Source organism: Emydura macquarii, unplaced genomic scaffold (genome assembly GCF_026122565.2).
Source record: "Emydura macquarii macquarii isolate MOO-44397 ecotype Brisbane River unplaced genomic scaffold, CSIRO-AGI_Emac_v2 contig_3114, whole genome shotgun sequence".
Taxonomy (NCBI): Eukaryota; Metazoa; Chordata; order Testudines; family Chelidae; genus Emydura; species Emydura macquarii.
The window spans coordinates 53,320-79,116 of record NW_027133251.1 but is presented as its reverse complement, the minus strand read 5'-3'; the positions used below and the strand labels follow the sequence as shown (position 1 = coordinate 79,116).

The window sequence follows — 25,797 nt, the reverse complement described above, 5'->3', positions numbered from 1 at the left end:
GGCATCTCCGTACATTGCTCCAGCCTCCGTGCCTGCTCCTGGCCTGGGCCCATGAGCCTTCCTGTAAGTTCATGAGATTCAGGGGAGGGGTCGGAACTTTCTCTTTTTGGAGCCAGTAAAAGGGAAGTTGGCTACTGGCAAAAGTCCATCTGCGCTTCACCGGCCCCACCTGCTCACAGCTCTATGCAAACTTCTGCTTCCTGCTAGCAATGTGATCACTTTTCTTCTGCCCCAGAGCGAGGGAGCAAGCTCCGCAGCCAGCGCCGCGCGGGCACAGCCAGCTCTCAGATGGCCCAGAGCGTGACTTATGCCGACCTGAGGTTTGTGAAGGCCCCTCTGAGGAACAGCACGTCCTCCAGGTCTCAAGAGGCAGGTAAGAGCTGACGTGCCCCCTGTGCGGCGCTGCCCCCTGCCCTGAGCCAGGCCTGCAGACTGACCCGCGCTCTCTCCTGTCTGTCCCTCCTCCCCCCGCAGCACCCGCTGCTGAGGACGATGCAGAACTCACCTACGAGAACGTCCGGGTGACCCAGACTGTGGAAGTGAAATGCCAGGAAGGGGTGGAGCAGAGCACAGGTGAGCGTGTGGCTGTTACCCCCCTCCCTCCGGCACTTGACTCAGGGCCCTGGGGGGAACAAACCAGACAGATACCCAGGGGCAGGGATCCTCTGCCCCGCGTCCAAGCCAGCACACAGAGCGATCAGGATTGCTTGGTAAGCTGGGCCCAGACAAACGAAGTGTGTCTGAATACAACCAATGGCCAAGTCAGACTCAGAGGAGTTTCAGGTTAGAATCACAGAATCAGAGAAGATAAGAGCTGGAAGGGACCTCAGGAGGTATCTAGTCCAGCCCCCTGCTCAAAGCAGGACCAACCCCAACTAAACCATCCCAGCCAAGGCTTTGTCAAGCCGCAGCTTAAAAACCTCTGAGGATGGAGATTCCATCACCTCCCTATGTAACCCATTCCAGTGCTTCACCACCCTCCTAGGGAAAAACTTTTTCCTAATGTCCAACCTAGACCTGCCCCACAGCACCTTGAGACCGTTGCTCCTTGTTCTGTCATCTGCCACCACTGAGAACAGCCTAGCTCCGTCCTCCCTGGAACCCCCTTTCAGGTAGTTAAAGGCTGCTATCAAATCCCCCCTCACTCTTCTCTTCTGTAGACTAAACAAGCCTCAGCCTCTCCTCATAAATCTTGTGCTCCAGCCCCCTAGTCATTTTTGTTGCCCTCCGCTGGACTCTCTCCAATTTGTCCACATCCTTTTTGTAGTGGGGGGTCCAAAACTGGACACAATACTCCAGATGCGGCCTCACCAATGCCGAATAGAGGGGAATAATCACTTCCCTCAATCTGCTGGCAATGCTGCTACTAATGCAGCCCAATATGCCATTAGCCTTCTTGACAACCAGGGCACACTGCTGACTCATATCCAGCTTCTTATCCACTGTAACCCCCAGGTCCTTTTCTGCAGAACTGCTGCCTAGCCCGTCGGTCCCCAATCTGTAGCTGTGCATGGGATTCTTCCGTCCTAGGTGCAGGACTCTGCACTTATCCTTGTTGAACTTCATCAGATTTCTTTTGGCCCAATCCTCCAATTTCTCTAGGTCACTCTGTATCCTATCCCTGCCCTGCCGTATATCTACCACTCCCCCTAGCTTAGTGACATCTGCAGATTTGCTGAGGGTGCAATCCACCCCATCCTCCAGATCATTAATGAAGATGTTGAACAAAACTGGCCCCAGGACCGACCCCTGGGGAACTCCGCTTGTGACCGGCTGCCAGCTAGACATGGAACCATTGATCACTACTCGTTGAGCCCTATGATCTAGCCAGTTCTCTATCCATTCTATAGTCCATTCATCTAACCCATACTTCTTTAACTTGCTGATAAGAATACTGTGAGAGACTGTATCAAAAGCTTTGCTAAAGTCAAAGTATATCATGTCCACCACTTTCCCCACATCCACAGAGCCAGTCACCTCTTCATAGAAGGCAGTCGGGTTGGTCAGGCATGACTTGCCCTTGGTGAATCCATGCTGACTGTTCCTGATCACCTTCCTCTCTTCTAAGTGCTTTAAAATGGATTCCTTGAGGACCTGCTCCATGATTTTTCCAGGGATTGAGGTGAGGCTGACCGGTCTGTAGTTACCTGGATCCTCTTTCTTCCCTTTCTTGAAGATGGGCACTAGATTTGCCTTTTTCCAGTCATCAGGGACTTCCCCCAGTTGCCACGAGCTTTCAAAGATAGTGGCCAATGGCTCTGCAATCACATCAGCCAACTCCCTCAGCACCCTCGGGTGCATTGCATCTGGCCCCATGGACTTGTGTATGTCCAATCTTTCTAAATAGTCCTGACCCTGTTCTTTCAGCACTGTGGGATGTTCACCTCCTCCCCGTTCTGTGCTGCCCAGTGCAGTAGTCTGGGAGCTGACCTTGTCTGTGAAGACAGAGGCAAAAAAGGCATTGAGTTCCTCAGCTTTCTCCACATCCTCTGTCACTAGGTTGCCTCCCCCATTCTGTAAGGGGCCCATACTTTCCCTGACCACCTTCTTGTTACTAACATGCCTGTAGAAACCCTTCTTGTTCCCTTTTACGTCCCTTGCTAGCTGCAACTCCAGTTGTGGTTTGATCTTCCTGGTTTCATTCCTGCACATTCGAGCAGTATTTTTATAATCCTCCCTAGTCATCTGACCAAGTTTCCACTTCTTGTAAGCTTCTTTTTTGTGTTTAAGTTCACCAAAGACTTCTTTGTTAAGCCAAGCTGGGCGCCTACCATATTTGTTATTCTTTCTACACATCGGGATGGTTTGTTCCTGTGCCCTCAATAAGGTCTCTTTAAAATACAGCCAGCTCTCCTGGGCTCCTTTCCTCCTCATATTAGCCTCCCAGGGGACCCTGCACATGAATTCTCTGAGAGAGTCAAAGTCCGCTTTTCTGAAGTCCAGGGTCCATATCCTGCTGTTCTCCTTTCTTCCTTTTGTCAGGATCCTGAACTCGACCATCTCATGGTCACTGCTGCCCAGGTTACTACCCACTGCTACTTCCCCTACCAATTCTTCCTGTTTGTGAGCAGCAGGTCAAGAGGAGAAGAGCCCTTAGTAGGTTCCTCCAGCACTTGTCTTTGTTGAACCTCATCAGATTTCTTTTGGTCCAATCTTCAATTTGTCTAGGTCTCTTTCTGTCCTATCTAAGGGCGTAGCTACAGGTGGACTTTTAAAGCAGGCCCACCCAATCTGTTTCTTCTGCTGCCAACATTCTGCTTAAGCTACATTGGCAACTGGAGCATTGGGCAGCTTAGTTTCTTGGCCGGTCGCTTCCCAAACTTCTGGTTTTCGGTCACGTGCCCAGAAGCCGGAAGTTTGGGAAGCACTTGTTGTTCCAGTTGGTCCAGGCCCACCTGACTCAATCAGAGGCTCTGCCAAAAAATCACTTCTGGCTAGGCCCGTAGTCCTGTCCCTCCCTTGCAGCATCTCTACCACTCCCCCCAGCTTAGTATCATCTGCAAACTTTCTGAGGGTGCAATCCACCCCATCCTCCAGATCATTAATAAAGATGTTGAACAAAACTGACCCCAGCATTGACCCCTGGGGCACTTCGCTTATTACCAGCTGCCAGCTAGACATGGAGCCATTGATCACTACCCATTGAGCCCGATGATCTAGCCAGTTCTCTATCCATTTTATCGTCCATTCATCCAACCCATACTTCCTTAACTTGCTGATAAGAAGGCAGACCGTATCAAAAGCTTTGCTAAAATCAAGGTATATCACGTCCACCACTTTCCCGACATCCACAGAGCCAGTCACCTCTTCATAGAAGGCAATCAGGTTGGTCAGGCATGACTTTCCCTCGGTGAATTCATGCTGACTGTTCCTGATCACCTTCCTCTCTTCCAAGTGCCTCAAAATGGATTTCTTGAGGACCTGCTCCATGATTTTTCCAGGGATTGAGGTGAGGCTGACCGGTCTGTGGTTCCCTGGCTCCTCTTTCCTCCCTTTCTTAAAGATGGGCACTATATTTGCTTTTTTCCAGTCATCAGGGACTTCCCCCAATTGCCACGAGCTTTCAAAGATATGAGCCAATGGCTCTGAAATCACATCAGCCAACTCCCTCAGCACCCTCGGGTGCATTGCATCCAGCCCCATGGACTTGTGTATGTTCAATCTTTCTAAATAGTCTTGAACCTGTTCCTTTAGCACTGAGGGCTGTTCACCTCCTTCCCATTCTGTGCCGCCCAGTGCAGCAGTCTGAGAGCTGATCTTGTCTGTGAAGACAGAGGCAAAAAAGGCATTGAGCACCTCAGCTTTTTTCACATCCTCTGTCACTAGATTGCTTCCCCCATTCTGTAAGGGGCCCACACTTTTCCTGACCATCTTCTTGTTACTAACATACCTGTATAAACCCTTCTTGTTCCCCTTCACGTCCCTTGCTAGCTGCAACTCCAGTTGTGCTTTGACCTTCCTGATTTCACCCCTGCATGCTTGAGCAGTATTTTTATACCCCTCCCTAGTCAACTGTCCAAGTTTCCACTTCTTGTAAACTTCCTTTTTGTGTTTAAGCTCACTGAAGATTTCTTTGTTTAGCCAAGCTGGACGCCTGCCATATTTGCTATTCTTTCTACACATCGGGATGGTTTGTTCCTGTGCCCTCAACAAGGTTTCTTTAAAATACAGCCAGCTCTCATGGGCAGCTTTCCCCCTCATCTTAGCCTCCCAGGGGACCCTGCACATGAATTCTCTGAGAGAGTCAAAGTCCGCTTTTCTGAAGTCCAGGGTCCATATCCTGCTGTTCTCCTTTCTTCCTTTTGTCAGGATGCTGAACTCAACCATCTAATGGTCACTGTTGTCCAGATTACCACCCACTGCTACTTCCCCTACCAAATCTTCCATTTGTGAGCAGCAGGTCAAGAGAAGCACGGCCCCTAATAGGTTCCTCCAACACTTGCACCAGGAAGTTGTCTGCAACAATCTCCAAAAACTACCTGGATTGTCTGTGCTCTGCTGTATTGCTCTCCCAGCAGATGTCAGGGTGATTGAAGTCCCCCATGAGAATCAGGTCCTGTGAACTGGAAACTTCCGTGAGTTGTCCGAAGAAAGCCTCATCTACCTCATCCTCCTGGTCTGGTGATCTATAACAGACACCCACCACGACATCACCCTTGTTGCTCTAGCCTCTAAACTTAACCGAGAGACTCTCAACAGGCTTTTCTCCAGTTTCATACTGGAGCTCAGAGCAGTCATAGTGCTTTCTTACATACCGTGTAACTTCTCCACCTTTGCTCCCCTGCCTGTCCTTCCTGAACAGTTTATACCTATCCATGGCAGTGCTCCAGTTGTGTGAGTTAACCCCACCAAGTCTCTGTTATTCCAATCACATTGTAGTTCCTTGACTGTGCCAGGACTTCCAATTCCTCCTGCATGTTTCCCAGGCTTCTTGAGTTCGTGGACAGGCACCTAAGATAACTAGCCGATTGCCCTGCCTTCTCAGTACGAATCAGGAGGCCTCCCCTGTTGCACCCTCCTCTTTGTGCTTCCTCCTGGCATCCTACTTCCCCACTTACCTCTGGGCTTAGGTCCCCGTCCCATTAATCATCCGATTAGGAAGAAGGAATGCAGCCAGACGTACAGAGCGGGCCCTGTATCGGGGAAGCAGCAACTCGGAAGAGGATTTAGGGGTTGCAGTGGACAAGCAACTGAACGCAAGCGCCCAGTGTGACACTGGGGCACAAAGGGCTACTGTGGCCTTGGGATGAATAACCAGGGGAGTCAGAGCAGGGGGGTTTTACCTCTGTGCATGCTGTCGGTGAGACCAGCTGGATCCTGAGCCCAGCTCTGGGGGCTGCATGCTATCAAGGATGTTGAAAAATTGGAGATGGGGCAGGAAAGAACCACAATGCTGATTCGAGGGCTGGAGAAACACCAGACACAGAGAGAGCAAGAGAGCTCCCTCCGCCGGTTTACTTGTCAGAAAGCGGATTGCGGGGGGATGTGGTTGTTCTGTTGAATCCTTTTTCATTACTTGTATTCAGAGAGAGAAACCAGCACAGGGTCACAGAGAAGGCAACACGGGGAGCATCTTTACTGAACTAACACTAAAACCAGACAGGACTGGCTGAGCTATCCCCTAATAGTCTAACTCTATTGCTACGGCAACAAGCTAAGCTCTGTTGCTACGGCAACCTGTGCAATAAGGCAAGAGACAAACTACACAACATATGCCTCCCCACTTAATGAAAACGCCCATTTATCAGAACAATCACTGAACTATGGAATAGGGCAGACTGCCTCATTTCCCGGCTAAACCCGGGGATTATTCTGCCCCCTAACATGGGTTTACCCTAGTTAAAGATCCAGCCGTTGAGGAGGCCTTCTCGCTCTAGGGGGATTGCGGCGGACTTCTGGTGTTCTTGCACTGGAAGGTGTTATTGGTGCGGGTCTAACAGTGGGCTCAGGACTCGTAGCTCGAACAGGTGAGGATGTTGTATCTGCTCGGGCAGGGGAGGGGCTGTATCTGCCGCAGAGCTGGATGGAGGAGAGTCAGGAGCGGGTGACTATTGACTCGATGATATCTCAGCTGTAATGGTGAGGTCAGGCAGTTCAACTGGAGATGTGTCCTTGGGACATGTGTGACCTGGCAACAATTCATCTACATGCCACCACCAGGTGAGATCATCTGCAGTCCGGACAGTGTAGGAAACAGGTCCAGTTTGGGCGGTGACTGTAGCAGGGACCCATTTAGCTCCAGAAGCAGAGTTCTGAGCTAGGACAGGCTGGCCAGGACTAAATATTCGGTCTTTCACTCTGTGTGCACCTTTGATTACTTGGTTTTGCTGTTGACATTGCACAACTTGTCGTGCTTTGGCGGATTTCAGCAGATCAAAGCAAGTGTACAGCTGTTGTCCCATCATCAGAAAGGCCGGGAACGCTTTGGTCGTAGAATCATAGAATATTAGAGCTGGAAGGGACCTCAGGAGGTATCTAGCCCAACTCCCTGCTCACAGCAGCACTAACTTCAGCTAAATCATCCCAGTCAGGGCTTTGTCAAGCAGCACCTTATAAACCTCTAAGGATGGAGATTCCACCACCTCCCTAGGTAACCCATTCCAGTGCTTCACCACCCTCTGAGTGAAAAACTTTTTGCTAATGTCCAACCTAGACCTCCCCCACTGCAATTTGAGACTGTTGCTCCTTGTTCTGTCATCTGCCACCACTGAGAACAGCCTAGCCCCATCCTCCCTGGAACCCCCTTCAGGTAGTTGAAGGCTGCTATCAAATCCCCCCTCATTCTTCTCTTCGCAGACTAAACAAGCCCAGTTCCCTCAGCCTCTCTTAAGTCTTGTGCTCCAGCCCCCTAATCATTTTTGTTGTCCTCCGCTGGACTCTCTCTAACTTGTCCACATCCTTTTTGTAGTGGGGGGCCCAAAACTTGACACAATACTCTAAATGCGGCCTCACCAATGCCGAATAGAGGGGAATAATCACTTCCTGCGATCTGCTGGCAATGCTCCTACTAACGCAGCCCAATATGCCATTAGCCTTCTTGGCAACCAGGGCACACTGCTGACTCCTATCCAGCTTTTTATCCACTGTTACCCCCAGGTCCTTTTCTGCAGAACTGCTGCCTAGCTCGTCGGTCCCCAGTCTGTAGCTGTGCATGGGATTCTTCCGTCCTAGGTGCAGGACTCTGCACTTGTCCCTGTTGAACTGCATCAGATTTCTTTTGGCCCAATGCTCCAGTTTGTCTAGGTCACTCTGTATCCTATCCCTGCCCTCCAGCGTATCTACCACTCCCCCTAGCTTAGTATGAGGTGTGTTTCTGTAGGATAGTAAGAAGGTGTCCTGATGCTTTTGAATGGACGAATGTCCCCTTGCAGATCTTAAAGCTTGTTTGCACAAACCTTTCAGCTAATCCATTGGTGGATGGATGATACGGTGCTGAAGTGATGTGATGTATCCCATTTGCTTTCATAAAATTTTCAAACTCCTGAGAGATGAACTTTGTCCGTTGTCGCTCACAAGTGGTTCTGGCAGACCGAAACGACGAAATATTTCACGCAGTTTCTGGATAGTACTTTCAGCAGTAGTGGGTGGCATACAGAGATTTCTGGCCATTTAGAGTGGGCGTCTACAACAGCCAGCAACATGCTTCCTTCAGATGGGCCAGCAAAATCAACATGAATACGTTGCCACGGGTTTTCAGGCCAGTCCCATGGGTGTAGGGGTGCCACTGAGGGGCGTTCCTCACACTCTGACATGAAAGTACAAGCTCTTGCCTTCTCTTCAATGGCACTGTCCAGGCCAGGCCACCAAAAGTAACTTTGTGCAATTTCTTTTATGTGCACTATTCCACAGTGACCTAAATGTAGCTGTTCTAACAGCTGTGATCTCAGTGGTGGTGCAATACTGACGCACAACCCCCACAACAAGCAACCAGAATGGACTGATAACTCTATCCTCCTGGACATGTAGGGAAGAAGTCGGATGAGACCTGAGAGTCCTGTAGAGATGTTCCATGCATCACTAGGTCCATAACTTGGGACAGTACTGGGTCAACACGAGTTGCCTTCTTTACTTGAGTAGCAATGATGGGTGTATTCTCTACCTATTCAAAATAGAAGATTTCTTTCTGGACAATATCTTGATGTTTAACTGGTAAAGGCAGCCTTGAGAGACCATCTGTGTTGCAGTGCAGAATGGATTTCCGATATTTGATCTCATATGTGTGTGCGGAGAGCAACAATGCCCATTGTTGCATACGACTAGCAGCCAATGGTGGAATGCCTGTGCGTGTTCCAAAAATTGATGTTAGAGGTCGATGGTCGACGAGAAGTGTGAACTTCCATCCAAACAGGTACTGGTGAAATATCCGAATTCCGAAAACAATTCCCAGTGCTTCATGTTCAATTTGGGCAGTTAGTTTTTGCTTTGCTTAAGGTGTGTGAGGCAAAAGCAATGGGTCTCTCTTCTCCTGAAAGTATAATGTGTGACATGACTGCTCTCACTCCATAAGGGAAGGCATCGCAGGCCAACTGTATAGGTAAGGACGGATCAAAATGCATCAGAACCTCTGAATTTAGCAATGCGCGTTTAGCCTTGTTAAATGCAACATCACAAGCCTCAATCCACTTCCAGACCTTGTTCTGGCCAACGAGTTCATGTAGTGGTTTTAGTAGAGTTGCTAACTGTGGAATAAACTTTCCATAATAGTTCAATAGCCCTAAAAAAAGAGCTTGGCTTATGTTTTGAGGAGGTGGAGCTTCCACAATAGCCTTGACTTTTGCAGGAGCGTTATGAAGGCCAGTAGCATCTATGATATGTCCCAGATATTCAACAAAGGGCTGAAAGAATTCACATTTGTCTTTGCGGACTCGTAGGCCATACTCTTCCAGTCTTTGTAGAGCAGCCTCCAAGTTCTTAAGGTGATCCTCCTCATTCTTGCCAGTGACCAGGATGTCGTCAAGATAGCACTGGACTCCTGGCAAGCCACTCAAGAATGGTCCATAGCCCTCTTGAACAAAGCTGGAGCAGACATTATTCTGAAGAGCAAGCGGCAGTATCGGTACAGCCCTTTATGTGTCACGATAGTCAACAGCTCTTGGGACTTCTCATCAATGTGTAAATACGCTTGACTCAGATCAATCTTGCTGAACTTTTGGCCGCCAGCCAAGCCAGTGATGAGGTCATTGATGCAGGGAAGAGGGTATTGGTCTGCACACAACACCAGGTTAACAGTGACCATAAAATCCCCACAAATCTGAATGGAGCCATCTTTCTTCAATCCTGGAATGACTGGGGCTGCCCATTGGCTGTGGGTACTAGGACTCCATTTTTAACCAGGCACTCTAGATCCGCTTCAACCTTTAGCCTGATGTCATATGGCACAGTTCTGGCTTTCAGACATTTTGGTTGGCTGTCAGGTTTAATGTTCAGTTTCACAGTGATTCCCTTCATACTTCCCAGGTCCTCTCAAAAACAGCAGCATGTTTCTTTAATACAGCTGTCAGACCTGTTTCTTCTTTAGCCATCCTGTGCACTTCTGCCCAGTTCAGCTGGATCTTTCTAAGCCATGATCTTCCCATTAAGGCTGGGTAATTGCCTTCCACCACAACAGTAGCAATTTCACAGTCTGTCCATTGAGCACCACCTTAACATCAGTAGTGCCCAACATGGGTACAGCTTCTCCAGAGTACATCTTCAGAACAATTTTTTGTCGGCTTAAGTGGGAGATGCTTTAGCTTCTCCTTATACACAGTGCCTGAGACCAGCAAAACTGCTGCGCAGGTGTCCAGTTCCATGCGTACAGGTTTACCTTCCAACAGCGGGGTTACCCAGTATTCATGTGAGCCAACTGCCATGGACAAGACATGGAGTGTCACTTCTTCTTCTGACTGGGTGTCACTTTGATCATCCTGAGTTTGCACGACCGTGTGCAGATTTTTCTTTTTTGTCCACCAGGCAGCAGGCTTCTTTTTCTCTGCTTTGTCTGTTCTGTTTGGCTCTTCTTTCTTTTGTTTGCAGGCACACTTGATGTGGCCCTTTTTGCCACATTGTCAGCACACTAGGTCTTTACACCAGCATTCCGATGCATGGTGACCTGGCTTTCCACAGCGGTAACATTCCTGGCTCCCCACTGTCTTGTGGGTAGGTTCTTGTGACACCTTATGCACTCTGGTCGATGCACTGAGTTGTTGGGTTTCCTTTGTGGCCAGTTCCATAGAGATTGCAATTTCAATGGCCTTCTGCCAGGTGAGTTGGGCCTCTCTCAATAGGTGCTTATGTATTGCTTCATTGTGCAGACCACACACTAGCCTATCACATAGGGTGTCATTTAACACATAATTAAATTCACAGTGCTCAGCAAGCTTCTTCAGAGCTGCTACAAATTGCACAATTGTTTCACCTTCCTTTTGATTCCTTTTGTGGATCCTAAATCTCTCTGCAGTTACCAGCGGTTTTGGAGAAAAATGTACCTCCAGGATTTTCACAATGTCCCTGTAAGATTTTGTCTCTGGCTTATCAGGGTGCGCTAAGCTGTGCAATAAAGTACAGGTTTTAGCTCCTACAACACTTAAGAAAAAGTGTTTGCATCTGTAATGTTATTTGCAATAACAAAAAGCTGAAAACATTCAGTATATGAGTTCCAGTCCTCTGGAGCCTCATCGAAAGGACCCAGGGGCCCAGTAACTATAGCCATTGCTGTCCCTCTTTTTTTTTCTCTCTCTTTTCCCTTTCTCTTGTCTTTTAGTGTCTTTTCTTCATGTGTGTTGGCATCGTTCACACACAATTGCTGGTGATTTCCATTCACTATCACTGAGACTGTTTTAGTTTCAGTTTGAACCATCAGTGTAAACAGCCCAGCCCCCGAAACAGCGAAAAGGTTTTTTTTCTTACATTGACTTTTACTTTTTTGCCAGTGCAGCACAGGTTGATCCCGTCCTCCATCGCCACTTTTGTTATGTTGAATCCTTTTAAATTGCTTGTATTCAGAGAGAGAAATCAGCACAGGAGCACAGCGAGATGCAACACAGGGAGCGTCTTTATTGAACTAACACTAAAACCAGCCAGGACTGGCTGAGCTATCCCCTAATAGTCTAACTCTATTGCTATGGCAACAAGCTAAGCTCTGTTGCTATGGCAACCTAGGCAATTAGGCAAGACACAAAATACACAGTGATCAGTGTCTAACACACAGATCTCAGGCATTGAAGGGCTCCTCAGCCTAGCAGGGAAAGGCAGGACAAGAGCCGGGAGCGGGAAGCTGGAGCCAGGCAAATGCCGGTTAGAAACCATCCTACGTTTAACGCTGAGGGCATTGCATTCTTGGCACAGACAGCTACGGGCCGTTGTGGTTCGCCATCTCTTGGTGTCTTCAGAGCCAGCCTGGACCCTGTCTGGAGCCTGCGTTAGTCAGACCAGTTCTGGGGCTCAGTCCGCGGTGCCGGAGTGTGAGCCCATGGCCTGACCAGCTGATCTAATGGCCCCTTCTGGCGGTGAACGCTAGGACTCTAGGACCCACGCTGTGCTGGCTCATCTGCTGCAGAGGTGACCTTACCCAGGCGGATGTGCTCTGGGGGGCCTCCCTTAGCATGGCCCACACACCTTCAGCTGACTTCTGGGGGGCAGGGACGCTGGGGAGGGGGCCACTCTCCATCACACCTGCAGCGCTGGAGCCATCGCCGATTGGGGTTCTGCCCCCAGCAAGAGTTTGCACAGCCCCCCAGTCACTGCCGGAGGGCTGGAGGAGCAGTGCAGGACAAGGGGAGCTGATCTGTGGGGCTGCAAGGCCGGGAGAGTTTGTGGAAATCCCCACCAAGGGATCCCAGGATGTTGGCCCATAGGGTGTCTCCTGGCGTGGGCTGGGAGGCAGGGCAGGGCAGGGCTGACCTCCTGTGTCCCCACTGGCTGCAGAGTCCCTGCATTACAGCCCTGGGGCGTGGAGCCCAGCACAGATATCGCTAGAGCCTCCTTTGTGGGGTGCTAGGCGGGAGCTGACACGCTTGGAGGGGCTGGGCCCTGCCGCTCCCCCGGCTCTGACTGGAGCTGTGAGCGCCCAGGGTAGCCAGCCAGCGGCATGGAGTGCCCAGGCCAGGTGCCCGCGGCAGGAGGCTGGCCTGGTCACAGAGAGGAAACCCAGCGGCTGGGTGGGGTGGGCATGGAGAGAGCCTGCACAAGGGGACGGTGCCCACTCACAGGGGCTCAGCCCCCCATGCAGCCCCAGGCCCGGGCTCTCCCCTCTGACACAGCCCCTAGTCAGCGGCCCCAGTGTCCACAGGAGGCTGGGCCTGGCCCCGGGTGTGGGGCGATACCTGGCCCAGCCCCGGGGATGGCCTGGGAGGGCTTCTGGGGCTTGCGTAGCTCTGCTGTCTGCGCGGGCAGGTGCCAATGACTCAGTGCCGGGGTGGGGTCAGCCCAGACCTGCCTATGGGGTGCTCCCTTTCGGTTCCAGCCGCGGGTGCTGGCCGTGCCCCCCGGAGCCGGGGTGTCCCTGTTCCTGGTGGGGCCGGGCGCTGAGTGGGGAAGTGTGACAGTGTGGGAGGCGCACGGGGCACAGCCCACTCCCCAGGCAGGCTCCGGCGCCCGCCCCACCAGGCTGCCAGCCACGGGCTGTGGGGGAACCGGAGCCGGCAGCCAAAACCCCGGTCATGTCCCTGCGGGCCCCACGGTGCTGGGATCTCCCCAGCTCCCACTGCCCTCCAGAGGGTGTCTGAGGGGGGGCTGGCCCATGGGGCTGGGTTCCCAGGCACGCTGCCCATTCCAGGGGGGGAGCAGGGCACATGCAGGGCCCCCCGTTAACGCGGCCGGTTCCCTCGCAGGGCACTGGTGGAGCGCGTGGTACCTGCCCCTCGGCTTGCTGGGCGCCTGCCTCGTCCTCCTGGCAACCTCCATCGGACTCGGGACGCGCTGTGAGTAGGGGCCCAGCTGCGGGCGCTCGCATGTGGGGGGATGTGCCCGACCGGGGGGGAGGAGAGGCGCTGTGGGGGGGTGGCGATGTGGGGGGCAGCAGTGAGGTGTGAGCCCCAGGGAGAGTGAGGGCAGCTCGGGGGGACACGGGGCGCAATGAGGGGTGAACCAAGCAAAGGAGAAGTCAGGAAACCGCCCCAGCAGCAACGCGGAGCCTGGTGGGGAGCCATGGGGGGCCTGTCACGGGGGAGCCACGGGGGCCACTCGGGGGGGGGGAGGGGAGCCATGGGGGGCCTGTCACGGGGGAGCCATCAAGGGCCCACTCAGGGGGGGTGACACGGGGGGGCCCTGTCATGGGGGCTCTGTCACGGGAGAGCCATGGGGGGGCCCACTTCGGGGGGTGGCATGGGGGGCCCTGTCAGAGGGGTGTCATCGAGGACCCACTTGGGGGTGAGCCATGGGGGCCCTATCATGGGGGGGGCTCTGTCATGGAGGGTCCCTGTCATGGGGGAATCCTCTCTGGGGAGGGGGGGCCCATTGGTGAAGGGGCCTGTCACTTGGGTCCTCTAACATCCGCCCTCCTAGGGCTGTTGCCGGGGCCGTTGCCAGGGCCGTTGCCGGGGCCTGTTGGCCACGCTAGCCCAGCCTCCCCCGCTCTGCTTGCCAAAGGGCCTCTCCCCCCGCAGCCGGCTCCCCGGGCAGGGCCAGGAGATGCTGCTGGTCCTGGCTGCCCTCAGCAGGCTCTGCCCAGCTCCTCGCTGGCCGGGTCCTGGCACCCTGGCCGTGGGCTCGGAGGCCGCCCGCCCTCCCGCCGGCTGTAGCGCTCACTCGTCTCCCGCTCTTTGATTAGCCGAGGCCACCGTGTCTGCATCTCCGTCGCCGCTGCTGCAGGCGCTGGCGTGTCGGGCTGTTCTCTGCACGGCTGGGAGGGTCCCCGTCCCCCCGGGAGCCGGTTGGGGGGGACGAATGAGCCCAGCACGTTCTCGAGTTGCCCCCCTGGCCCTGCCCTCCCCGGCCGGCAGCCCCAGCCCTGCACGTGCCTGTTTGCCTGCGTGTGCCAGAGCACGTGCGTCCTGCATGCGGCCGAAGCTCACGCTGTCTGTCCCTGCTCACACTGTCTGTCCCTGCAGACTGGCAGCTCTCCCAGCAGCTCCAGCAGGCGACCCGCACGCACGAGGCGGAGAGCAGCCACCTCTCCCAGCAAGTCAGCACCCAGGAGGAGACCCTCGGGCAGAGAGCCAGCGAGCTGGAGCGTGCCCAGAGCGAGCTGGAGCGCGCCCAGAGCGAGCTGGAGCAGGCCAGGCGGGAGCTGGAGCAGATGGAGCTGGAGGGGAATAGCACCCAGAAGCAAATGCAACGCCAGGAGGCCAAGTTAGCAGAGACGAAGGAGGAGCTGGCGAGGCTGGCAGAGGAGATGAGAGAAATTAAAGTGAAGCTGAACGAAACGGAGCTCGCGCTGTCCAGAATCCGCCCCTGTGAGCAGACAGGTACTGCCTCCTCGGGGTGAGCGGAAAGTCACTGTGGCACCCCAGCCCTCAGCAGGGACAGCCAAGCCCAGGGGAAGCTCTGGTGATTCGGGGGGACAGCTCTTCCCCCAACCAGTGCTGGACCCCAGGCCCTGCATAGCGCTGGGGGAGTGTGCGTGTTGGGGGTGGGGACTGGCACTGCTGGAGACGAGACACAAAACGCCGGGTGGGGGCCACTGGACAGTTCCATGGGATAAGAGTCAGGATGTGAACCCCACCATCCTGGCCCAGTTCCAACCAGCCCCCCTAAGTGCCCCTGCTGTTCCCACTGTTAAACAGCTGCTGCATCCCACCCCAGAGGTGGATGCACTTCAGGGGTGCATGAAGCAATGCCCACATGTAGCTGGTCTAACAGATTACCTGGAGAACCAAGCTCGGATGGCTGTTGGACAGGGGCTGGATAAATACAAATATAAACATGATCATTACTCAGACAAGATCCAGAGACTCAGTCTGGAGAAGAGAGAACACCTGCACTCGCTGAATTCACAGTGGCAGTGCTGCTTCTCCACCACTGAGCTCCCCCACAGCACCCCCTCTCCCTGCTCCCCTCCCCCCCCCCCGATCTGCAGGTTGTCCTCAAACCCGACCTGCAGCCCCACAGTCCAGGTCTCTCTTTAGCAGAGGCTCCCATGTGTTCAGACCTGGGTGATGTGCACAAACAGCCCATGGGGCCCAGAACACAGTGGCCTGTTCGCCATCGGGCTTTTTTGCAGCAGACGCCCACACGCAGGGCAGGTTGACTCACATTTTGTACCCATCACACTCTTGGTGCTTCACCCACTGCAGGCAAATAAACTACCCCAGGCCTTAAAAGGCTAGTTCAGCTCCCCTGTTGGTGGGCACTGCCCCCTGCCAGTCCTGCCCCGGGTTCCCTGGCAGGCGAGCTGGGCGACTTTCCAGCCAGGGCTCTGGTGTGGTGGAAACATCTGAGGCTCCGCAGTCTTGCCCAGGGCAGAGTTCCAGGCCTGAGGATGACGCACCAGCGCAGAGAGCCTGGGGCCTCCCAAACGGGCAGAGCAGAGCAATGGGGGAGGCGGCTGCCAGGGGAGAAGGGCAGAGAGTTGCTGACTGCTCACACTGAACAAGGAGCTCTGTGAGAATGAGGGAAACAGTCTGATCCCTGCAATGGCTCAGTCTGTCTGTGCATCACTGCCCAGCCAGCCCACTCCCTCCCACCAGAGATGTAACGGAGCAGTGTCCACGTCCTCCCAGCGGCTGAACCCTGGGGGCAGGGGATGGTGAAAGTCTGCTGGGGCTGATGGTCGCAGCTCTGGAAGGGAAAATCGGGGGCTGCAGGATGTGCCGGGCAGCCTGGGAGCTCCCCTGAACCCCACAGACAGTTATACTTGAATCTGAACTCTGGCCTCAGCTTCCAGCCCGTCCCAACCCCTCGAGAACCCCCCAACCCCCACCTCCAGCTCGCAGCAGCCCAGGGCAGCCCAGAGTCTGGGTGAGTGAGAGCCCCAGGGGAGGACCAGGTCTTTTTTGTACAGCCCAGGGCATGAGCCCATTAACTGCACTCAGGGCCAGGGAGCGTCTGAACTCCGCCCCATCTTCCCTGCAGACTGCTGCCCGGAGCTGTGGCTGTTGTACAGAGGCAAGTGCCTGTTTGTCTCCAGGGAGAAGAAGAGTTGGTCTGAAAGCAAAGTAGACTGTGAAAAGAAATCTGCTCAGCTTCTTATCATCAAACCCTGGAACCTATGGACAATGCCGGTACAGTACATCCGTGGCCGGTGTGACCACAGCCGGAATACTGCATAAAGAGGGGCATCTCCATGCCGGGAGGGTGTTGGCAAATAGCAGAGCAGAGCAATGGCAATGGTCCGGGGGCTGGTGGGATTGATTGATGGGGGAGGCTAAAAGAGTTGAATTGGTCTAGCTGGGCTCAGTGACAACTGCAGGGGCTAGGGACAGGCTGCAAATATTTATAGAGCCCAAAGCAGGAGAGGAACCATTTAGAGAGTGATAAAGGGGGTAAAACGAGAGGAATGAGGTAAAATTAGGAAAGGAATAATGTACTGCCCCGGCTGCCCTTGAGGACCTGCCACTGAGCCCATTCATGCCGTTTCCTCTCTCACCATCCATGGAACCCTGGATTAGTATTTATTACCTTGCTTTAGAGCGTCCACAGTGCACCCGTTGCTTCACAGCAAGCACAGAACAACCCGGCCCCTGCTCCAAATAGCTTCCAGGCTAAAGCCCCGGTCTTGCCAGAAGATGCACTAGCACAGCCCCTGGTCCCGGCAGGAGTTCCATCCTCCCCTGCAGGGAGCGTTTCAACACCGTCCCACCTGCCATTCTCATACTCAACGTACGGCAGTACGGTCTAGACGAACTCACTATACGGTGGGTGCACAACTGGCTGAAATGGTTCTGAGAGTAGTTGTCAAAGGTTTGCTGCCAGACTGAGAAGAGATATCTAGTGGGGTCCTGCAGGGGTCTGGCGTAAGTTTGGCACTATTTTCAGTAAGGACGTGGCTAATGGGGTAGAGAATATGCTTATCAACGTCGCGGGTGACACCAAGCTGGGAGGGGTTGCAAGCACTTGGAGGACAGGATTAGAATTCAAAATGACCTTGACAAATTGGAGTTGGTCTGAATTCAACAAGATGAAATTCAGTAAAGACAAGTGCAAAGTACTTCACTTGGGAAGGAAAAACTACAAACTGGGGACTGGCTGGCTGGGCAGCAGTGCTGCTGAAGAGGATCTTGGGGTGGGAGTGGAACAAAAGTGGAATATGAGCCAACAATATGATGCTGTTGTAATAAAAGCAAACATCATTCTGGGGTGTTGTGTGTTAGCAGGAGAGTTGTGTGTAAGACACGGGGGAGGGAGTTGTTCTGCTCTGCTTAGGCCTCAGCTGGAGTAGAATCCTAGAACCGTGGGGCTAGACGGGACCACCGGGGTCAGCTGGTCTAACCCCTGCCATGGTGCAGGGTTTGTTGTGTCTAACCCATCCAGTACAGGGGGCTAAACAGCCTCCTTTTGACACCTCCAGTGAAGGAGCTTCCATGACCTCCTGAGGCGTCTGTGCCATTGTCCTGCTGTTCTTACAGCTAGAAAGTTTTTCCTGAGATTTAAGCTCAATCTGCTGTGCTGTAGTTTGAAGCCATGGCCTCTTGTCCTGCCCTCTGTGGCAAGAGAGAACAACCTTTCTCCATCTTTTTTATGGCAGCCTTTCAAGTATTAGAAGACAGCTATCATGTCCTCACGTAATCTCCTCTTTTCCCAACTAAATGTACCCGCTGCCTTCAGCCTTTGCTCACATGGCTTCCATTCTATCCGCTTGAGCGTCTTTGTCACTCACCTCTGGATCCTTTCCAGTTTCTCTACGTCCTTTCTGTATGTTGGTGACCAACACTGGACACAGCACTGCAGCTGAGGCCTAACCAGCGCTGAGTCGAGCGGTGCTATCACCTTCCTGGCTTGCTGCCATGCCTCTGTTAACACAACCCAACATCGCATTTACTGTTTTTGCAGCATCACATTTCTGGCTCATGGTGCGGCTGTGATCCACCCCCACTCCCAGATCCTCCTCAGCAGTGCTGCTGCCAGGCCAGTTATCCCCCATTCTGCATTTGTGCATTTGGTTTCTCTTCCATAAGTGCAGCACCTTACATTTGTCTTTGCTGAATTTCATTTTGTGTCTATAGCCCAGTTCTCCAATTTATCAAGATCCCTCTGAATTTTAGCTCTATCCTCCAAAGAGTTGGAAACCCCCCACCCCCACCTCCCAGCTTTGTGCCGTCTGCAAGTGTGAGCAGCGTGCTGTGTATTCCTCCATCCAGGTCATTAATAAAGATGTTAAATAACACCGGACCCAGAACAGATCCCTGTGGAACCCCTTGAGACCTCCCTCCAATCTGACCCCATTCCATCACTAGTTACTCTTTGTTTGTGGTTGTGTAACCAATTATGTATCCACTCAGAGGTAGTTCTGTCGAGCCCACATGTCTCCAGCTTACTTCTCAGAATGTCCTGTGGGGCTGTGTCAGAAGCCTGGCTGAAGGCCGGGTGTGTTATGTCCACCGCATTCCCCCATCCACCAAACCAGTTACCCTGTCAAAGAAGGCAATCAAGCTGGTTTGGCATGATTTGTTCTTGGTAAATCCACACCGGCTGCTAGTGATCACCTCTTCGTCCGCCAGGTATTCACAAACTGAATGTTTTATACGTTGCTCCAGTAGCATCCCAGGTATCGGAGTCAGGCTGACTGGTCTGTAGTTCCCCAGCTCCTCCTTTTTCCCCTTTTTCAAGTTGGACACTACCTTAGCCCTTCTCCAGTCTTCTGGGACCTCTCCTGTCATCCGGGGGTTTGCAAATATTAGTGCCAGCGGTTCCGAGCTTTCGTCAGCTAATGTGGAAAAAGGTCAGGTACTCAATGCTTTTTTTTTTTTGCCTCTGTCTTCACAGACAAGGTCAGCTCCCAGACGACTGCACTGGGCAGCACAGAATGGGGAGGAGGTGAGCAGCCCTCAGTGGTGAAAGAACAGGTTCAGGACTATTTAGAAAGGCTGGATATGCACAAAGTTCATGGGGCCAGATGCAATGCACCCAAGGGTGCTGAGGGAGTTGGCTGATGTGACTGCAGAGCCATTGGTCATTATCTTTGAAAACTTGTGGTGACTGGGGGAGGTCCCGGACGATTGGAAAAAGGCAAATCTAGTGCCCATCTTCAAAAAAGGGAAGAAGGAGGAACCCGGGAACCACAGATCAGTCAGCCTCACCTCAGTCCCTGGAAAAATCATGAAGCAGGTCCTCAGAAGATCCAAAGGGGTAGCCATGTTAGTGTGTATACAGCGAAAACAACGAGAGTTCTGTAGCACTTTAAAAACTAACAAATTCCTGCGGGCATAAGCTTTCGTGGGCTGCAACCCACTTCGTCAGATGCATGAAGTGGAAGCCAAGGATTGGAGGTGTATATATACATCCAAGGGTGAGAAACATAACAATGGGGAGGCAAGTGCTAACAAAGTCAATTCAGTTTGAGTAGATGAGGCCTAGTCACAACCGTTGATTAGAAGGTGAGAATGTGTGAACAGTGACAATTACTTCTTGTAATGAGAGAACCATTCCAAGTCCTATTCAGACCCAGTTTGATTGTGTCAAGTTTGCAGATGAGTTCCAGCTCTGCAGTTTCTTGCTGAAGTCTGTTTTTGAAGTTTTTTTGTAGAAGTATGGCAACTTTCAAGTCAGCTACAGACTGTGCTGGGAGACAGAAGTGCTCTGCGACTGGTGTATGGATGTTACCATTTTTTATGTCTGATTTGTGTCCATTTATTGTTTTGAGTAGTGACAGTCCGGTTTGGCCAATGTACATGGCAGAGGGGCATTGCTGGCATGTGCTGGCATATGTTACATTAGTAGATGTCCAGGTGAATGAGCTCCTGATGCTGAGGCTGATGTGGTTAGGACCTGTGATGGTGTCACTAGAGTCGATGTGTGGGCAGAGCTGGCAGCGGGTTTGTTGCAGGGATAGGTTCCTGGGTTAGTGTTCTTCTTGTATGGTGTATGGTTGCTGGTGAGGTTCTCAAGGAATCCATTTTGTGGCACTTGCAGGAGAGGAAGGTGATCAGGAACATGGATCCACCAAGGGCAAGTCATGCCTGACCAACCTGATCTCCTTCTATGATGAGGTGACTGGCTCTGTGGATGTTGTGGATGCGGTGGACATGATATACCTTGACTTTAGCAAAGCTTTTGATATGGTCTCTTACAGTATTCTTATCAACAGGTTAAAGAAATCTGAGTTGGATGAATGGACTATAAAATGGATAGAGAACTAGGTAGATCATCAGGCTCAATGGGTAGTGATCAATGGCTTGTTGTCTAGTTGGCAGCCAGTAACTAGCAGAGTGCCCCAAAGGTCAGTCCTGGGTCTGGTTTTGTTCAATATCTTCATTAATGATCTGGAGGATGGGGTGGATTGCACCCTCAGCAAGTCTGCAGATGTCACTAAGCTGGGGGGAGTGGTAGATACCCTGGAGGGCAGGGATAGGATACAGAGTGACCTAGACATTGGAGGATTGGGCCAAAAGAAATCTGATGAGGTTAAACAAGGACAAGTGCAGAGTCCTGCACTTAGGACAGAAGAATCCCATGCACAGCTACAGACTGGGGACCAACGAGCTAGGTAGCAGTTCTGCAGAAAAGGACCTGGGGGTAACAGTGGATAAAAAGCTGGATATGAGTCAGCAGTGTGCCCTGGTTTCCAAGAAGGCTAATAGCATATTGGGCTGCATTAGCAGGAGCATTGCCAGCAGATCACAGGAAGTGACTATTCCCCTCTATTCGGCATTGGTGAGGCCACATTTGGAGTATTGTGTCCAGTTTTGGGCCCCCCACTACAAAAAGGATGTGGACAAGTTGGAGAGAGTCCAGCGGAGGGGAACAAAAATGATGAGGGGGCTGGAGCACAGGACTTATGAGGAGAGGCTGAGGGAACTAGGCTGGTTTAGTCTGCAGAAGAGAAGAATGAGGAGGGATTTGATAGCAGCCTTTAACTACCTGAAAGGGGGTTCCAGGGAGGATGGGGCTAGGCTGTTCTCAGTGGTGGCAGATGACAGAACTACAATGACAATGGTTTCAAGTTGCAGTGGGGAAGGTGTAGGTTGGATATTAGGAAAAACTTTTTCCCTAGGCGGGTGGTGAAGCACTGGTATGGGTTACCTAGGGAGGTGGTGGAATCTCCATCCTTAGAGGTTTTTAAGTTGCAGTTTGACAAAGCCCTGGCTGGGAAAGTTTAGTTGGGGTTGGCCCTGCTTTGAGCAGGGGGTTGGACTAGATACCTCCTGAGGGCTCATCCAACCCTCATCTTCTATGAATTCTATCCCTTCAGCACCCTGGGGTGAACAGCATTCGGCCCCAGTGACTTGAATTCATTCAGATTGGTCAGAAGATCTGACATGTTCTTTACTTTTCCCGATCTGCCTCCCTTCCCCTTCATTGTCTATGGTAACATCGCTAGTTGTCTGGTCACATGTTATTTTTTCTCAGACGACTGAAGCAAAGCAGGCACTGAGCAGCTCTGCCTTCCCATCATCTTCCGCTACCAGCTCCCCTTCGCCACTGAGCAGCGGACGCACACCGTCCTCAGTCTTCCTTTTTTGTCTGACACATTTGAAGAACCCGTCTGGTTGTCGCTAACATTTCTTGCCAGCTGTAACGCATTCCTTGCCTTGGCTTTCCTGATGTTGTGTCTACACGCTCACACTATTTCCACGTATACTTCCTTGGTGACCTGCTCTCCTCCCATTTCCTGTATTCGGTTTTAGATGGCAAAAAAAACTCCTTGTGCAGCCACACTGGCCTCCTGTGGTTCTTATCTTTCCCCTGCCCTGGAATAGCTGGATGTTGAGCTTCAAGAATTACATCTTTCAGGGGCTGCCAGCCCCTTTCAACTCCTTTTCTTCCTAATTGGTCTTTCCCTGGGACCTTAACTACTATTTCTCTGAGTCGGTTGAAATCTGCCTTTCTGAAATCCAGTGGCCTTGCTTTGCTGTTCTCACTCCTCCTTTCCATAGGATCTTGAATTCTATCAGATCATGACCACATCCTCCCAAGTTCCCAACCACCTTCACATTTGCACCTAATTCATTCCTGTTGGTCCAAACCAGATCCAAAATGGACGCCCCTTAATTGTCTCAACTTTCAGAATCAGAAAGCCATTCCCTGCACATGCTAAGAACTTGCAGGACATATTATGGTTTGCTGTAATAGTCTTCCAACAGATATTGGGGAAGTTAAATCCCTCATTAATACCAGCTCATGTGTGTTAGCTAATTACTCATCCACTTCCTCTTCCTGAGTTGGTTGTCTGTAATAGACCTCCACCATAACATCGCTGCTGTTCTTTTCCCTTGTTATCCTCACCTAGAGACTCTCAGTAGGTCTGTTGCTCACTTCCCCTTGGACCTGGGAGCAAGTGTATACATTCTTGACGTACCGCACAACATCTCCTCCTTTTTTCCCCATATCCATCCTTTCGGAACAAGCTATATCCCTCAGTGCTGATACTTCAATCACGGGAGCAGTCCCGCCAAGTCTCTGTGATGCCAATTAAGTCAGAATTTTCTTCATATACCAAGACTTCCAATTCCTCTTGCTTGTTCCCCATTCTCCTTGCATTGAAGGACAATGCAAGGAGATCGAAGATATTTTTCAGACTGCCCTGTTGCTTTTCTTCTTGCCTCTTTTATGCAGTTGTGGATTCTAGTCCCCTCTAAAGAAATTAGCCCCTGTTACTTGGCTTCATTACTTGACCCTAGATGCGCATTGACTGGATTTTTGTCACCATCTCCCGTAAGAACTAGTTTAAAGCTCTCCTTTACTCGTACTGTGTCCAGCTTTGGGTGCAAAGTGAAAAGGTGCTACCTTAATTCGCCTCCTGATGTTTATGTATTATCATTCAGCATTTTAATTACATGGCCATTCCCCCAGGACCCCTACTTCATTCAGGGCACAGGATAGACCTGCTCTGGGGCTGTTTCTTTCATCCTTATTCAAGGTGTGGCCCCTGCCCATTTTTCAAACCCTGCTCTGAACACCAATTATTGCTTTCCCCATGCGTTTGTCCATGGGACGATCAGGAGTTCAGTTCTGGGTGAGTTTAAGCTGCTGGTGAGACATCCAGGAGGAGATGTCACTGAGACTGGCTGAGATGCGGGATTGGAGGGAGGAGACTGCAGGAGCAGAGAGGCAAATCTGTGTCACTCACTGGTATGGACATGAGGTCACCCAGCACGAGGGGTGAGTGGAGGGAGAACAGGAGAGGTCTGAGACTCGTGGGACCTGGCACAGGCCATGGCTGATGGTGCACCTGGACTGAAGATCAGGGAGAAAGGGCTCAGGAACTTGGGGAGAAGCAGCCCCTCTTCATGCAATGGGCATGTACGCTGTGAGTGGGGCAGCTAGGGCCAGGCAGGATAAATGCACTTCTCCCCAATTGTGCAGCAGCAAACTCCTCTGCTGTAGTCATGGAGCCCTGGGCTGTTCCTGGCCCAGCAGGCCTGTGGTATGAATGTAGAGGGAATATAGGAGCCCAAAGAGTTCAAGGAGTTAACATGACCCTGTCACTGTCCAACAGTAAACAGTTTTAAGCAAGGTTCAGGGTTTAAGAGACATCAGCCTGCTTAATCCTGGGGCAAACACACCATTACACATCCTCTTAACCTTCTAGTAAAGATAAAGCAGTTAAAGCATTCGAAATGTAAGATATTAAGTAAGGCTTTTATTTGAACAATGTCCCTTGTTCCCTTTCCCTTTAGCTGGAGAGAGTTTTTAAAAAGAACCTCCCTGCTTTTGACAGTCTCTTAGCTTGTATCAAAGATGGTAATGACTGTCAGTTTGGTGTTAGCTGAGCTGGGCTGGAGCTGTCATTATTGCTGTTGTTAAAGTCCGAGCCCACGTCCCAGAAGGCAAAACAAGACAAAACCGCCCACGAAAGGGGAGAGAAAGGAACAGCAACTAGAGAAAATGCGGCACGGTCTGATCAGCCACTCCCAGACCTGACAGACTTGTACCAGCATCGCGTTGTTGAGGCATTGCATTCAGCTGCCTCTCTGGAAATAGGCTCACAGCTGTGTTGCAAAATGTACCATCTTGGCCGGCTGCCTCTTATTAGACAGATGGTAAAGGGAGAAGGTAAGGAAGAGAAGAAATAAGGGTGGGGGACGAAAAGGACACGCAAGGCAGATGGGGAGATGAAGTCCCACATTCCAAGTGGTGTTCAGGATTCAGCCGGAGCCGGTGTTATCTGGGTCCCTCTCTCTGGTCCAGTCTGGTCAGGACAGGACCTCTCTCAGGGTCAGGACAAAGGTCCCAGGAGATGGGGTGGGAGGCAGCCAGGATGGTGAAGCTGGCTCCAGGAGACAATTTTTCTCCCAAAGTCTCTTTCTTTAGGATCCCAAAGGGAGCAGGGGGTGGAATAGCCCCTCCCTCCTTCTTTTGTTCACCAAGCAGGCCTCATTTCCAACCCACCAATTTCAGCTCCTGACTTCGGTCCCACACGGCTCTTGTTTACCGGGGAAGGCCTTAGCACAGACCTTGAGTTATCCCAGGGGAGCTTTTTGCTTGGATGGATTCCATCTGTCTCCTTTTTGCACCTTTTCCCGTCACATTTGTTGTTCTAGGTTATTGTGACATCCAAGGAACCATCACACTTTCCACAGCTGAGCTCACACTTAGGGGAAACTCATAGCCCCAGTTATCCCAACAGATCCTAGCAGGGAAAGTACCTAGGGCCTCTCATTTCTGGTGGGCTGGGGTGAGTGGGATCCAGTAGGATGGCTAACCAATGGCAGGGTGTGCTGCTGGGAGGATGCTGTTAGTCGCTCCACACATGGCTAGCTGGGTAACCCAACTACTGGAGCACTGTGAGCATGATTTTGATTTCATGGAAACATCCTTATCTCCACCAGCTGAGCCTTTCCCTGCAGTTCAGTGCCCAGTCTCCACCCGCACATGCATGTGCGCACTCTGCTTCTTCAGCAAAGTCACTTGACAAGGATGTCGTTATTTAACACTTTTCTTCCTAGGATTTTCTGAAAAATACTGATGGGCAGTATTGGATTGGACTCTGGAAAACCTGGAGTGAGGGGGACTGGAAATGGGTTGAAAAGTCACCCTCTGATAAGTAAGTATAATATTTATTTCTTAAGAGAGATGCTCCGTTTGCTAACCACTGGCACCATCCAAAAGAAACGTGCATTTCAGTAACTGTAGTTAAACTTGCTAACTAAAGTGCCCTGGAAGGGTTAGAAGTGGCTTCCCTGGAATGGAACCAACCGGCCTGCGGTTCGTATGCAGACCCCTTTCCCAGAGGGGGCTATTTAAAGCAACACCGTCTACTTGAAAGCGGCGAAAAAATGA

The 25,797-nt window shown here is 51.8% G+C and overlaps 1 protein-coding gene across 1 annotated transcript; it reads left to right on the top strand.

The window, feature by feature from the left end:
* The first annotated feature begins 288 nt into the window (after window positions 1–288).
* On the top strand, window positions 289–25,565 carry CD72 (CD72 molecule). The gene is made up of 6 exons (XM_067530878.1): window positions 289–373; window positions 475–573; window positions 13,311–13,400; window positions 14,529–14,885; window positions 16,492–16,640; window positions 25,464–25,565. Exons 1-6 carry the CDS (start codon window positions 289–291, stop codon window positions 25,563–25,565), a joined length of 882 nt encoding a protein of 293 aa, XP_067386979.1.
* Window positions 25,566–25,797: the final 232 nt, after the last annotated feature.